The sequence below is a fragment of the Anticarsia gemmatalis genome, chromosome 14 (assembly GCF_050436995.1).
Source record: "Anticarsia gemmatalis isolate Benzon Research Colony breed Stoneville strain chromosome 14, ilAntGemm2 primary, whole genome shotgun sequence".
In the NCBI taxonomy this organism is placed as follows: domain Eukaryota; kingdom Metazoa; phylum Arthropoda; class Insecta; order Lepidoptera; family Erebidae; genus Anticarsia; species Anticarsia gemmatalis.
In genome coordinates, this window is record NC_134758.1 from 1,546,655 (window position 1) to 1,559,384 (window position 12,730).

Below are 12,730 nucleotides of genomic sequence, written 5' to 3' on the forward strand. Positions count from 1 at the left end.
TATTTTTATATTTCACATTTATTATATAGATTAGATGTTTTAAATATAATAAAGAAATCACAAAATATTAACCAATTTGCGACCACAACTGGTGATACTTGCGCCGGAACGACGGACAATACAAGGTATTATTTTAATTCCTTAGTTTCCTTGGCCATGTTAGTCCCTGGATATTATTTAAAAAAATCAAATCAATCGAAAATAATCAGCCATCATCCGCAAACAGTCTTTTCATCTCTCGTTTATATTTTGGCCTTCTTCGCAGCTGTTTAAACAGTCAGAAGAAAAAAATAAAAAGTACTTTACAGAGAAGTATGTAAAGTATTCTAAATACCGTATTTATTCTCCAACATGTGAATGATATCAATAAGTTGTTCAATTTTCTTCCGATATCGTCTCATCGTACATTGTAATGTCTTTATTCTCGTTCGCTGCTGTTTTATAATCTTGCGGTTTTTCAGCACCTCTGCGTATAATTTGTTTCCTTTATTTTTATCTGATTGATCCGGTTCGTTTGAAGAATTTGATGGTTGCTGGTCATCTGCGGGCTAAAGGCGTCAAATTAATTTACATTTGTATCTAATTATTATCTATAATCGAATAAAATAGTAGAAAGATCACTTGTTCTAACGAAATGGATCGAAACATTGCGATTAAAACTTGCATACCTTAGTTATTTTTGTTAAGGTAATCAGTATTTGAAGGTATGCAAAGTTGGCCGCTTAGCCAGCGTTTTCGACCCAAGAACAAGCTCCTCTATTCTTTCTAGAGGAGATTCTTGCCCAGCAGTGGGAAAGTAAACATATATTTAAAAGAAGCACTTACCTGATCCTTCTGTTCAGGTTCAGGTTTACTGAGCAAAGCAGTTGATTTAGATGTCTCCGGGTCATCTGGTAGCTGCAAAAAGGGTTTATTCGTAAAATAAACAGTAAAAGAAACCCTACTATATGGGACCTAAAATGTCTTCGGAACTGCATATCCTACAAACACAGACAGGATGTTATTAAAAATGTATTTGCGTAAGTACTACATGCATATTATTGCATTTATTGTTATTAGGTGAACCCATGTAATTTGGTTAAAATAATGTTTCACGTATCTTCTAGTTGAATTTCATCGCTATCAATTTAGTAGTGTAGCCGTGAAAGCTAAAGAAACAGTGTATTGGTATCGACGTGAGCAGAGCAATGAAGATCAGCATTGCTATATAGTTAATAAACAATTGGTACCCTTACCTTTTCAACCTTCTGCCATATGTCGATTGTAGGCACAGCATGTATGAACAAATGTCGTCTATTTGATTTTATTTCAAACAAATCACTTTTGAAATGATGCGAACAGACTCTGTTGTAGTTTGATGGTACCCAATCTTTTTTTCCCGTAGCGGCGATCCATTTTTCTCTCATTTTTGGATCGCGTGGGAAGCTGTAAGAAAAGCGTACAAATACGTTACATACTTAAAATTTTGTTCCTAAATGAAGAGATCAAAGAACGCCTCTTGCTACGACCCGTACAAACTTGTTTTTCATCATTTATACTCATTCATACGCAAAATATATTTTTTTTAGATAAAATATCGATACAAAGACTGTACGTCACTGCGGTCAGTTCGCCCGCCCTCGGCTTCCACGGAAACGAGACGATATTGATTGTTGCAAATAGGTTGCGTTCCATCCCCGAGTTTTGTAGAAAATATAACCAAACTTTCGCGCCTATGGTTATCAAAAGACAACAAACAGTAGTGTTTCTAAACACAAAGACTGTTTAAGAATACATATTTGACTTTATTTCACTCCTATTTATTTATTCATCCAACTTCTTTGCTTGAGGATAGACCTCCCTCTCGGTACTCCACTTGAGCCGTTCCTTCGCTCTCATCCATTACAGCCCTACTGCCCTACACATTTAAAGATGTCATTCAATCAGTATTATACTTACTGGTGAAATGTCACTCCATTACTTGCAGTGCTGCAGTTAACAGAGCTATTCTTGCAATTTAATATACTGCAAGTCACCATTTTGCCGGTGCGGCGCGTATGGCACTGACGGGAGGAGCGAACGCTGCGCGCGCAGTAATCTACAGATGTGTACACGGCACTATACAGGGCGGCTACAAACATACAAACAAACACAAACATAGATTATGTTCTGCCACTACATTTTGTATGATAATGATTGTATATTAAACTTTATCTAAGGCTTTCCTATACGCTCCGCTGAAATCGGTCGCGTACATTTGTCGAGTGCACTTTCAGTTGCGTATTACATAGAAAAATCTACCGCGCACGTAAGCGTCATAACATCGTGTATGTTCGTACGTTCGGCCGACGTACACCACCGACGATAGCGTGGGAAGAATAAGCCTAAAGCTAGGCACCCACTGCGTCGTAATGAGAGCGTACGGGCCGTAAGGATTTGTTATTTCATATTAATTTCTATATTAGATGCTGATACAATGCACACATTTCCATATAAATAAATACAAATCAACAAATCCTTATATTCCGTATTCTCGGATACCGACGCAGTGCAAGTGTAGCTTAAGTTAACGAAACTTTTCTATACAATCACTGATTTAAATAAACCGTAGATATAAATTATTAAGGTATTAACCGTACGAGTCTCTTCCGTTGTTTTAGTGTTTATAGTGGCGCCGCCATTTTGTCCGGTACCTCAGCCTCTACTACGTCATCAATCACCTGTAACTTCACTCGGTGTTGCCACCAATTTAAACGAGTTTCCACCTGTAATGTTTTAAAAACGTGGTTTGTTTATCGTTTGTGTGAGATCAGTTACTCTCTCTGAATGTTTTCAAATAAGTGCTGCACATCTTTGGCTGAACTGAGACCTTTAATTGTTTGAATACAATATAAGAAAACCAAATTTGCGGATGTTTTAACGGAAGATGTAGGCAGAAGGCAGAAGGTATAGGGAGTGTAACTCACGTTTCGCAGTTAATGTTTAAAACCACTGGAGCTTTTTATTATCGTGTCCTCCCAATCATAGAGACGCTAAGTTGAAAAACCACCAAGCAGCACTACGGAATGTCTGCTTCAAGGGCCATCGATGAGCGCAGTTTGCTATAAGGGTCGCTTCAATGCTGACTTCTTTATACTCTATCAGACTGTCTTCTTTAATGACGAGTGTACACTTAACATTAACGTCTATGTACAAAACTACTTACTAAAATTGCAATAAGCCACGTACAATAACAAACATAGAATCTCAACGGTATACAAGTGCATTGACCCGCTGCTATCCCATTTACTAAATGGCATCACTCCATTATCGCAATTAGAAAGCTTTTGCTCTATGATTGAACTTATGTGGCTACTAGATACAGTTGCCGACTTCGTTTCTGTAAAATTTCCAATGATTTCTTGAGGTATAGAAAAATCATATATTTTTCTATTAGTATTGTAAATGCGATAGTTTGTAAGATTTATGCGTATTTATTTTATTGTTATCTTTCACGTCTCATTCTGTACATCCTTTGTGTTACAGTAGTTAAGGCGGTCGTCCCGCCATTATCACTGCATATCTGGAGGACGTAAGTTCGATTCCCAAACGAGACCAATATGTACTTCTGCGATCCAAAAATAGCTGTTTCGGGTCTATTGTACTTTAAGTGCAAACTTGTAAAAGTACAATCGGTTTTTTTTATTTTAATAAAAATGTAGTTATTATTAAATATATTAGTCATTTATATTGACATGCAATAATATGACCAAATTATACCAGTCGTGATCGACAACTACGAAATGCATGATCCCGATTCGCATTATCATATTTTATTATAGTAGATATTAAACAAACAGTACAAAGTTTTAAAATAACGATTCAAGCACTCGCATAAATTTATTTGTCAAGAAATCCAAATCAAAATCAAATCATTTCTACGTTTGTATTAGGTCAAATATTAACACTAATGATTATCGTTACAATCACTGAATCTTCCGCTAACTCGAAAAAGGGGTATAACCTTATGAGAAGAGTCATGGTTCTGCATACAATTTCTCGATAGCAGGTTTTAATGAACGCCACTTGGTGCCATCAATAAATCACACACAAACTCACCTATTTATAATGTTGGTATGGTTTTGTGAAACGTTCTAATGTTCTCAATATGATGATATATGAGGATGAGTAGTATTTCTATGAGTAATGATGATTACTAACGAGATAAATGTACGGGTAGAAGATACTTATCTGCTTGTGTTGTGACAGGAGAAAATGTGATGACGTTTACTGATAGATCGTTGCATTAATTCCTGAATGGATAGAAAACGTTTACGCTATTTAACGCCGTAGACTTATCTTTCTTTTTGGGGAGTAGTTGAAAAGTATTTTTTTTCTGTAAGCTACAGTACTTTTACAACCGATATCTTTTATATCTATACTAATATTATAAAGCTGAAGAGTTTGTTTGTTTGTTTGTTTGTTTGAACGCGCTAATCTCGGGAACTACTGGTCCGATTTGAAAAATTATTTCAGTGTTAGATAGAACATTTAACGAGCAAGGCTTTAGGCTATATATCATCACGCTACGACCAATAGGCGCAGAGTACCAGTGAAAAATGTTACAAAAACGGGGATTATGATTCTCTTATGTGACGCAAGCGAAGTTGCGCGGGTCAGCTATCTTTTATATATTTTTTATTTTAATGTTCTCTTATAAATCAAGTAACGAAATAAATTAAAAACTGTAATCGCTATAATTAAAACAACAGTCGAATTGCGTGACCAGAGGTCGATTAAAATGTTGATGGTGTTTAAAAGGACTACAGCGCAATAGTTGAATGGGTTATACATATATAAATCATAAGGATAATCATTCTTATAAAGGTACTAGCTGACCCGCGCAACTTCGCTTGCGTCACATAAGAGAACGGGTCAAAATTTTCCCCGTTTTTGTAACATTTTTTATTGCTACTCTGCTCCTATTGGTCATACCGTGATGATATATAGCCTTCCTCGATAAATGTTCTATCTAACACTGAAAGATTTTTTTAAATTGGACCAGTTGTTCCTGAGATTAGCGCGTTCAAACAAACAAACAAACAAACAAACAAACTCTTCAGCTTTATAATATTAGTATAGATTGACAAAACCTTACTTAGAACTAAACCCAAATATAACAATACGCAAAACTACAAGTACATTACGTATGTTCTATTTAGATAAGTTATCATAATCAAATATTAGAGACAATGCGTTACAATTGCATTCCATACGTCATACATTACGTCACTATAATAACATTTATGATAAGATAGAAGGACATCGCATTAGGATAAAGGACTTTGTCGAATTGACTTAAAGGTTTTAAAGTCATTTAATGCATTATATTCAGGATTATGATAATGCTTCTGCATTATATTGTAAGCATGAGAAATTGGAGAAATCATAAGAAAACTGTCACATTTTGTAGACAAATGGCTGACGTGCTCTTAAAAGTTAATTTACTAAGTACTATAATTTTCAAATTATAAACTCTCTATTCGTTTAGTATATATATATGCTCTATTTGGGAATCACTCAGTAGAATTCCAGATATGTGACGTCTATGAAATAGACATCACAATACAGCTATGATCTAAGGGCAACGGGCCCATGCAGCATAGAGCAAACCAATTCACCAAAAGTAGATACATATCGTATGTGAAAAAAAAAAGATTTTATTCTAATCCATTACTGTTCCACTGCTGGGCAAGGATCCTTTCCTAAATAAGGAAGGGGTTAGGCCGTGAGTCCACCACGCTGGCCGAGTGCGGAATTGAAAAGAATACTTATTATTCCTTTTTTGCACTGCGATGTGCTATTAAAAATGAATGCAGCTGTGATATCAATAATGGATTATTTATATTCATATCCTATTTGACTTTGACTTAACGTGCATTCACGACATCTTGCTACATCATCGGCGCCATTTCTGATTATATTAATTCTTTAATCATTTCCCTACCTGTTGCTCGTTGTCACGTTTGAAAGTCGTGAATGATAACGTTATCATTCAAAACATTTGCTTTGAATTATAATCCGACGCCGCTCGACGCTTATCGGATTATGGAGAGTGTGACTTTAATTTAACTCTACGTTAGTAATAGGGATGCTATGGATATTGTAAAATTTTGAAATCGAACTTTAGATAATATGAATAACAGTATAGTATATCCATTTCGAATACAGTTACACACATCAAATTATTTCTGAATAGCTGACTTGTGCAGCTGCGCTTACGAATTTTCTTTACATAATTTTGTTTGTTTTTTCTCTCAGTTAAAACCTTACCCGTGTCTTGAAATCAATTTTACAAAAACAACAAGTCGAATTTTTCGGGCGTTCTTAAGTTTTGCAGCTTGCAACAATTTTGGCGATTCGTTGTTATGCATAAGATTATCCGTTACTTTCGTATAGTTTCGGTTACGTACCTATTTAATTTTTAGGAAAATTTAAAAGTAATAAATATGATTATGATTAAGTTTTCGAGCCAATCTTTCTATCTTCAAATTCCGGTAAGATGCATGACATCCCTTGTTAATACTCACTGTAAGAACTTGAAAATCCGTTCGTATTGAATGTAGTATTATAGTAATAAAGAGTCTAAGGCGATCTTAAATGTAAAATAAACTGTTTTCGGTGTTAGCCAATTATACCCTCGAGGCTCTATCCACACTATCTCCATTTCAGATTATAATTTTATCTGCAGTTTAACAGCAAAACGGAAAGTTAATATCTCATTTATACCTTTCGTAGATTATTTTATTTCAATTTTTTGTGCAAGGAGAACCTAAACGAAACCTACTAAAATAGAAATGGGAACTTTATATCACAGTCCCGTATCTTAATAATAAACATTTAGCGCGAACAAACCAAAAGATAAACAAGGGAATATGTTTAAGAAATACAATATTTTTAACAACAATATAGAGTTAGTCAATCTTTTCTAAACTTAATTTTCTTCTCTCACTGTTGCACAGGAAACATTATATAATTTAAACAATAACAAGTTGTGACGTAAGGGAAACTCTTTTTCCGTAGCCCCCTCATTTCCCGAGAGATTTTCCTCAAAACCTTATTACATTTCGTCACAAAGGAAGTCGTAAAGAGATTTATACTGTGACGCAAATAACCGCTATATTTAAAACACAATGACGTCGCAAGTATTTAGATACTGGAACTCGTAATTACCCATTTTTTTTTGCAGTACCCATATTTTTAGTCTGATAACAAAAAATTGGGTAACTTGAAAAATGTTTGATTACCCCCAGTTTCTGTCGTAGTTAATCTATTCAAACTGTTTTTTTATATGAGTTTAAACGCCATTGAATATATAAACTACATCAGAAACCGGGGGTTAGTTGTAGAGGATAAAGACTAAATGTGTTTCTAGCTATTTTAATAATGTGTTGTTTTGTTCCAGGCACTACAAATTCACTTGCAGCCTGAAGAAGGAGACATACTCATCTTCATGCCTGGTCAGGAAGACATTGAGGTTACTTGCGAGGTATGTAAAAGGAACATTCTTGATTCTTCAATATTCGATATACGTTTTTGGTGTCCTTCTCACGTCAAAACAGCTATTAATTTACCAATTTAGATAAAACTTGGTAGAAACTAGAAGCATAGGTTATGCCCCAAGACAAAGCCTACGCGTCCACAGGCATAAACAAGTTGGAAATCAAGAAAGTTACATTTGAACTGCAAATGATAACTTTGGTTTAAATCTTAATTATAGACATCAATAGCTATTTTGGTTCGGCTTTCACAAATAAAATCTACTTAAACCTTGTATTTCTTTTCCACAGGTACTAACAGAACGTCTTGAAGACCTGGACAGTGCTCCCCCACTGACGGTACTGCCGATATACTCCCAGTTACCGGCTGATCTGCAAGCGAAGATCTTCCAGCGCGCACCGCCCGGACAGAGGAAATGTATTGTTGCTACAAACATTGCAGGTAAGATATACGGCAATTCAAGACAACTTGCCTTTTAACTTCACATACTCACATACTTATTAACATTGAGTGAATAGGTATAAACAGAATGAAGTACAATAATGCAGTAGGTAGACAACATTATATCAGCTACAAAGTATTTATTTACAAAACGTATAGCAAAAGATTCCATAAAGATATTTATTATTATAAACTTGTAACATTAGTATTTACTAGTTGAAATTAATTTTTTTCTTTCAAAAAGTGAATTCGGTCATACAATACCTATGCCCCTTCAAACCTATAACTTAAATAATTTGTCAATAAACGAAAACATAATCAAAACGCCAAACAGCACAAACCATCAGTTAAATTGAGCGTAAAATTGCTACACATTGCTTCAGTAATAAAGTATCAATGTGTGACCGCACGATGTCGTTCGTGTATTAATGCGGTGACGATCAATAGCATATTGGCAAACAGCCTGTTTGTGGTCGTAATGTAGGAGCGCCGATCTTGTGTGCTCTTTGGAGGCTTTATTTTCCCACGTAGGTTGATGACCTTACCAGTCGATAGTTTTTTAATTAATAAAAATAAATGCTTATTAGAAAGAGTCTTCTGAATCTTATGAACTTTTACAGTATACATAAATTCACTCCGAATGTTATCGTAGAGTGCATTTACTGTAAATACCTGAGCAAACTAGATACTGTCGTTATACTAAGCAGTAGTATACATATTATTTAGTTTAGATTAACTTCTTGATAACATATTCTGGTCATAATTCAGCGTCCGATTCGAGTCAAACAAAAACAACTGAATGTTATTGGTAAAATTATGGCCTTACTCCCTCACTCATTCCGGGAAGAGACTCTAACCGGCAGTGGATCAGTACTGGCTGGATTTATTTTGTGAAACAATTTTAGTGTTATGAGAGCTAGTATAGCAGTAGATCCTAATTTATCAAATACCCTATAGACTAGAACCTATTAAGTAAACATGTTAGTAAATACAAAATTAATTCTATAAAGGCTCATTACTCGTTGACTTTGAGTTAACCGTGTAATACTTACATACATAATGATTTACGTGTGTTTGTGTACAGAGACGTCGCTGACGGTCGACGGTATCATATTCGTTATCGACAGCGGCTACTGCAAGCTCAAGGTGTACAACCCTAGGATTGGTATGGACGCGTTACAGGTAAAGAAATATATAATTATTGTGATTAATATTGTTAGAAGAATCGTTTCTGTATTTAGATAAAATGCTACATGAACTTATAGACGTCGGGTTGTTAAAAGTTATTATAATGTCAAAAATTGCAGTTGCTTTAAGAATGGTTTTTGTACTACTAACTTCACAAGTTTTATTTTTTTTGTTATGTGATAGGAAAGTATACGATCTTGTCATAAGTGGTGGTTCTACATTGGTATTCTCTAAAAAATGTGAGTAGGAGTGAATAAAAAAATCCTGAAATTAAAATTAAAATTCAAAATAAAAAGCGTAAAATTTTTCCAACGTAATTTGTTTAATAAAAATTTACGGAATGTCAAAAACTTTAAACACATTTGAGTTTTATTTACTTTCTGCTTTCTAATATTTCTAACGTTCTACTACAGTCTATAAACTGTTCTAAAGCCATCATCCCATTTCAGATCTACCCAGTAAGTCAAGCCAACGCCAGACAGCGAGCTGGCCGCGCCGGTCGCACAGGTCCGGGCAAGGCTTTCTGCCTCTACACCCAGCGTCAGTTCCAGCACGAGTTGTTGCCCTCAACTGTGCCTGAGATACAGAGAACTAACCTCGCTAATACCGTGCTGTTGCTCAAGTCTTTAGGCGTTGAGGATCTGTTGGCTTTCCACTTTATGGATCCACCCCCACAGGTAAGAGACAGTATGGAAAATTGCAATATACTGTGGATTTGTTGATGAACTTTGCACCGACGGTGACTTAAACTATGTTTATTCTCTTAACCAAATCCTGATTTCAGCATCAATAAAATAAAAAAATTAAGTTTGTAGAAAAAAATTGGAACTTTTCACGCTTTCACATCATCTTAGTTTTGTCAAAACATTATAGGTTTCTCAGAATTTTGACTGACTATAAGAACGCTGTAAACAATGCATATTTCACAGTATTATTAACTTATGCAGTATTATTACCTATGGCCACGACCATGTCAAAAGCTTTTCAGGAATTCAAGTTTAAATTTCTTTACTCTCTTTTTCTTTAACAGGACACAATCCTCAACTCGATGTATCAGCTATGGATCTTAGGCGCGTTAGACGGTACAGGAGCACTAACACCGCTGGGCCGACAAATGGCGGAGTTCCCTCTCGACCCGCCACAATGTCACATGCTGATAGTGTCAGCCGAAATGGGGTGTAGCGCCGAAGTACTTATTATTGGTAAGTTATTGATATATTATTTTCATTATGGATAGATCAAGTAAAAGCAATTTGTTGGAGCCGTATCTAGGGGCGTTCTCCGGTCTGCCTAACCTAATAGGTACAGGGTAGAATTTTATGGAACTCGCATTGAATTAATTTGTAATGTTTTCTCTCATTCTGGGAGGAGACCCTTACCCAGTAGCGGGACATAAATGGATTAAATCTTACTAATACTATAAATGCGAAAGTTTGTGAGTATGTATGTATGTATGGATGTTTGTTACTCTTTCACGCAAATACTACTGAATCGATTACGATGAAATTTGGTATGTAGGTAGCTGAAGACCCAGAATAATACATAGGCTACTATTTATCCCGAAGTTCCCGAGGGATCGGGATTTACACGGGAAGGGTTTCCACGCGGACGAAGTCGCGGGCGACTTCTAGTTTATTTATAAATTTTTAACTAACAATCATCTTGTTCCAGTGTCAATGTTGTCAGTACCATCAGTGTTCTACCGTCCACAAGGTCGTGAAGAGGAAGCCGACTCCGTCAAAGAGAAGTTCCAAGTGCCCGAGTCTGATCATTTGACATTGCTGCATCTTTATAACCAGTGGAAGTCTAATAAGTAAGTCGAATAACAATGAAAATCCTTTCCTTCTCTAGTAAAATCTTATCGGATGTTAGAAACATACATGTTTAGAATTGACAGAAAGTAAATAGTTACATGTTAGAATATGCTACTGATTTATTGAAGAGTCTTCACTCCTGTTTAGTCAGTAAACAAATGTTTATTTGCTTTAGAGTTTTTCAGCTAAAACTAGATACTTTTAATGCGCCTCATTAATCATTCCTGCATTCAATTGGTAAGCAAATACCACACTGATAAATCCAAAAGTTAACATATTTATTAAGTTAATTATATGTATTAAGCAGTGATAGCCGAGTGTTTTAAGTCGGCACCTCTCACGCAAGTGGTTGCAGGTTCGAACCCAAGGCAACACACCAATGAGTTTTCGAAGTTATATGTGTATTAGAAATAATAATTATCCCTTGCTCTAACGGTGAAGGAAAACATCGTGAGCGTGGTGGACTCAAGGCCTAACCCCTCCCCCTCGTTCGGGAGGAGACCCTTGCCCTGCAGTGGGATAGTAATGGGTTAAAAAAAAAATTACTAACCGTACTTAATTAACATTACCTAACTAACAAATTTTAAGAAATATTCCTATACCTACGTCAACTATAAAAATGATAATGTTCCCAGTTACTCAAGTCAGTGGTGCACGGAGCACTTCGTGCACGGCAAGGCGATGCGCAAGGTGCGCGAAGTGCGGCAGCAGCTCAAGGACATCCTGCAGCAACAGCGCCTGCCGCTCGTGTCGTGCGGGACCGACTGGGATACTGTGCGCAAGTGTATCTGTTCCGGTTAGTGTTATTACGTTACTAATATAGGTTTTCGTTTTACAAATATACAAGTAACAGATACAAAGTTCAACTAGTATGCGTATCACGTATCTCAGTTGACGACTAGTGTACGTCAAATTAATGGCCACTATTTAGAACATTGGTTCTTCGACGTAAAGTGTTAAACACTATAATTTGAAGAAAATAAGAATGTACAGCATAGTGGCTTTCAAATAATTACTAACTGACATACGCGATAGCCCCTCAAATTCTATCCCTCGGAAGACTTCTTTGTGTGTGTTTATGTTCTAAAAATTAATAATTTATCACTTGCGTACACTAGAGGGTAATTTTAACAGTTCTTGGAGAAATGCGAAGTCCCTAATGCCCGTTTGGTCAGCAAGGGAAGCTCAAGTTCAAAACCCTTCAATACGGGATGTCCAGCAGGAGACAATAATGAATATAATTTATGCTCTTAACCTTAACCAACAGAACTTATTTACTCATGAGTAATGCACAAAAAATACAATTAAAACTATTCTCTTTCAGCGTACTTCCAGCAAGCAGCCCGTCTCAAAGGTATAGGCGAGTACGTGAACTGCCGAACAGGCATGCCTTGCCACCTTCACCCGACGTCAGCTCTGTTCGGTCTCGGCAACTCGCCCGACTACGTGGTGTATCACGAGCTGATGATGACCACGAAGGAGTACATGCACTGCGTGACGGCCGTCGACGGACGCTGGCTAGCTGAACTCGGACCTATGTTCTTTAGTGTTAAGGAGACTGGCAAGTAAGTGGATTGATATTTGTTTTTTCGTTGCTCTGTGGCGCAGTTGAAAATGTGTTCTACTGCTGATGGTGAGGTTTCGAGTTTGTTTCTCGGTCCGGACAAAGTTCTATTGCCTTTTTCTAATTTATATTAGGATATTTCTCAATAGCAGCCGAGAGTTTGGTAACGAGACCAGTAATTGGCAACAGGTTCCTACTATATAGG

At 36.3% G+C, this 12,730-nt stretch overlaps 2 protein-coding genes across 4 annotated transcripts in view; one reads left to right on the forward strand and one right to left on the reverse strand.

Moving 5' to 3' along the window:
- Prp16 (ATP-dependent RNA helicase l(1)G0007) overlaps positions 1–12,730 on the forward strand; it is a 146,097-nt gene that overhangs the window by 131,557 nt on the left and 1,810 nt on the right. For both annotated transcript variants that reach the window (XR_012959753.1, XM_076122784.1), the window contains exons 13-20: positions 7,424–7,507; positions 7,809–7,959; positions 9,044–9,141; positions 9,597–9,824; positions 10,178–10,349; positions 10,819–10,960; positions 11,597–11,757; positions 12,286–12,526. Coding sequence is in view for 1 of the 2 variants with exons in the window: in XM_076122784.1 (XP_075978899.1) it covers positions 7,424–7,507; positions 7,809–7,959; positions 9,044–9,141; positions 9,597–9,824; positions 10,178–10,349; positions 10,819–10,960; positions 11,597–11,757; positions 12,286–12,526 (1,277 nt within the window). In the remaining variant the exon portion in view is untranslated. The remainder of the gene's footprint in view (positions 1–7,423; positions 7,508–7,808; positions 7,960–9,043; positions 9,142–9,596; positions 9,825–10,177; positions 10,350–10,818; positions 10,961–11,596; positions 11,758–12,285; positions 12,527–12,730) is intronic.
- Positions 11–2,702, reverse strand: LOC142978366 (THAP domain-containing protein 1-like). Of its 2 annotated transcripts, XM_076122786.1 has the most exons (5): positions 2,614–2,702; positions 1,939–2,110; positions 1,236–1,425; positions 826–897; positions 11–548 (listed from the first exon to the last, which is right to left on the reverse strand). In XM_076122786.1, the coding sequence occupies exons 2-5, from the start codon at positions 2,016–2,018 to the stop codon at positions 327–329; spliced, it is 564 nt and encodes a 187-aa protein (XP_075978901.1). In that variant the 5' UTR covers positions 2,019–2,110; positions 2,614–2,702; the 3' UTR covers positions 11–326. The 2 variants fall into 2 exon arrangements, with proteins under 2 accessions (XP_075978901.1, XP_075978900.1); XM_076122785.1 differs by lacking the exon at positions 2,614–2,702 and having other exon boundaries at positions 1,939–2,349.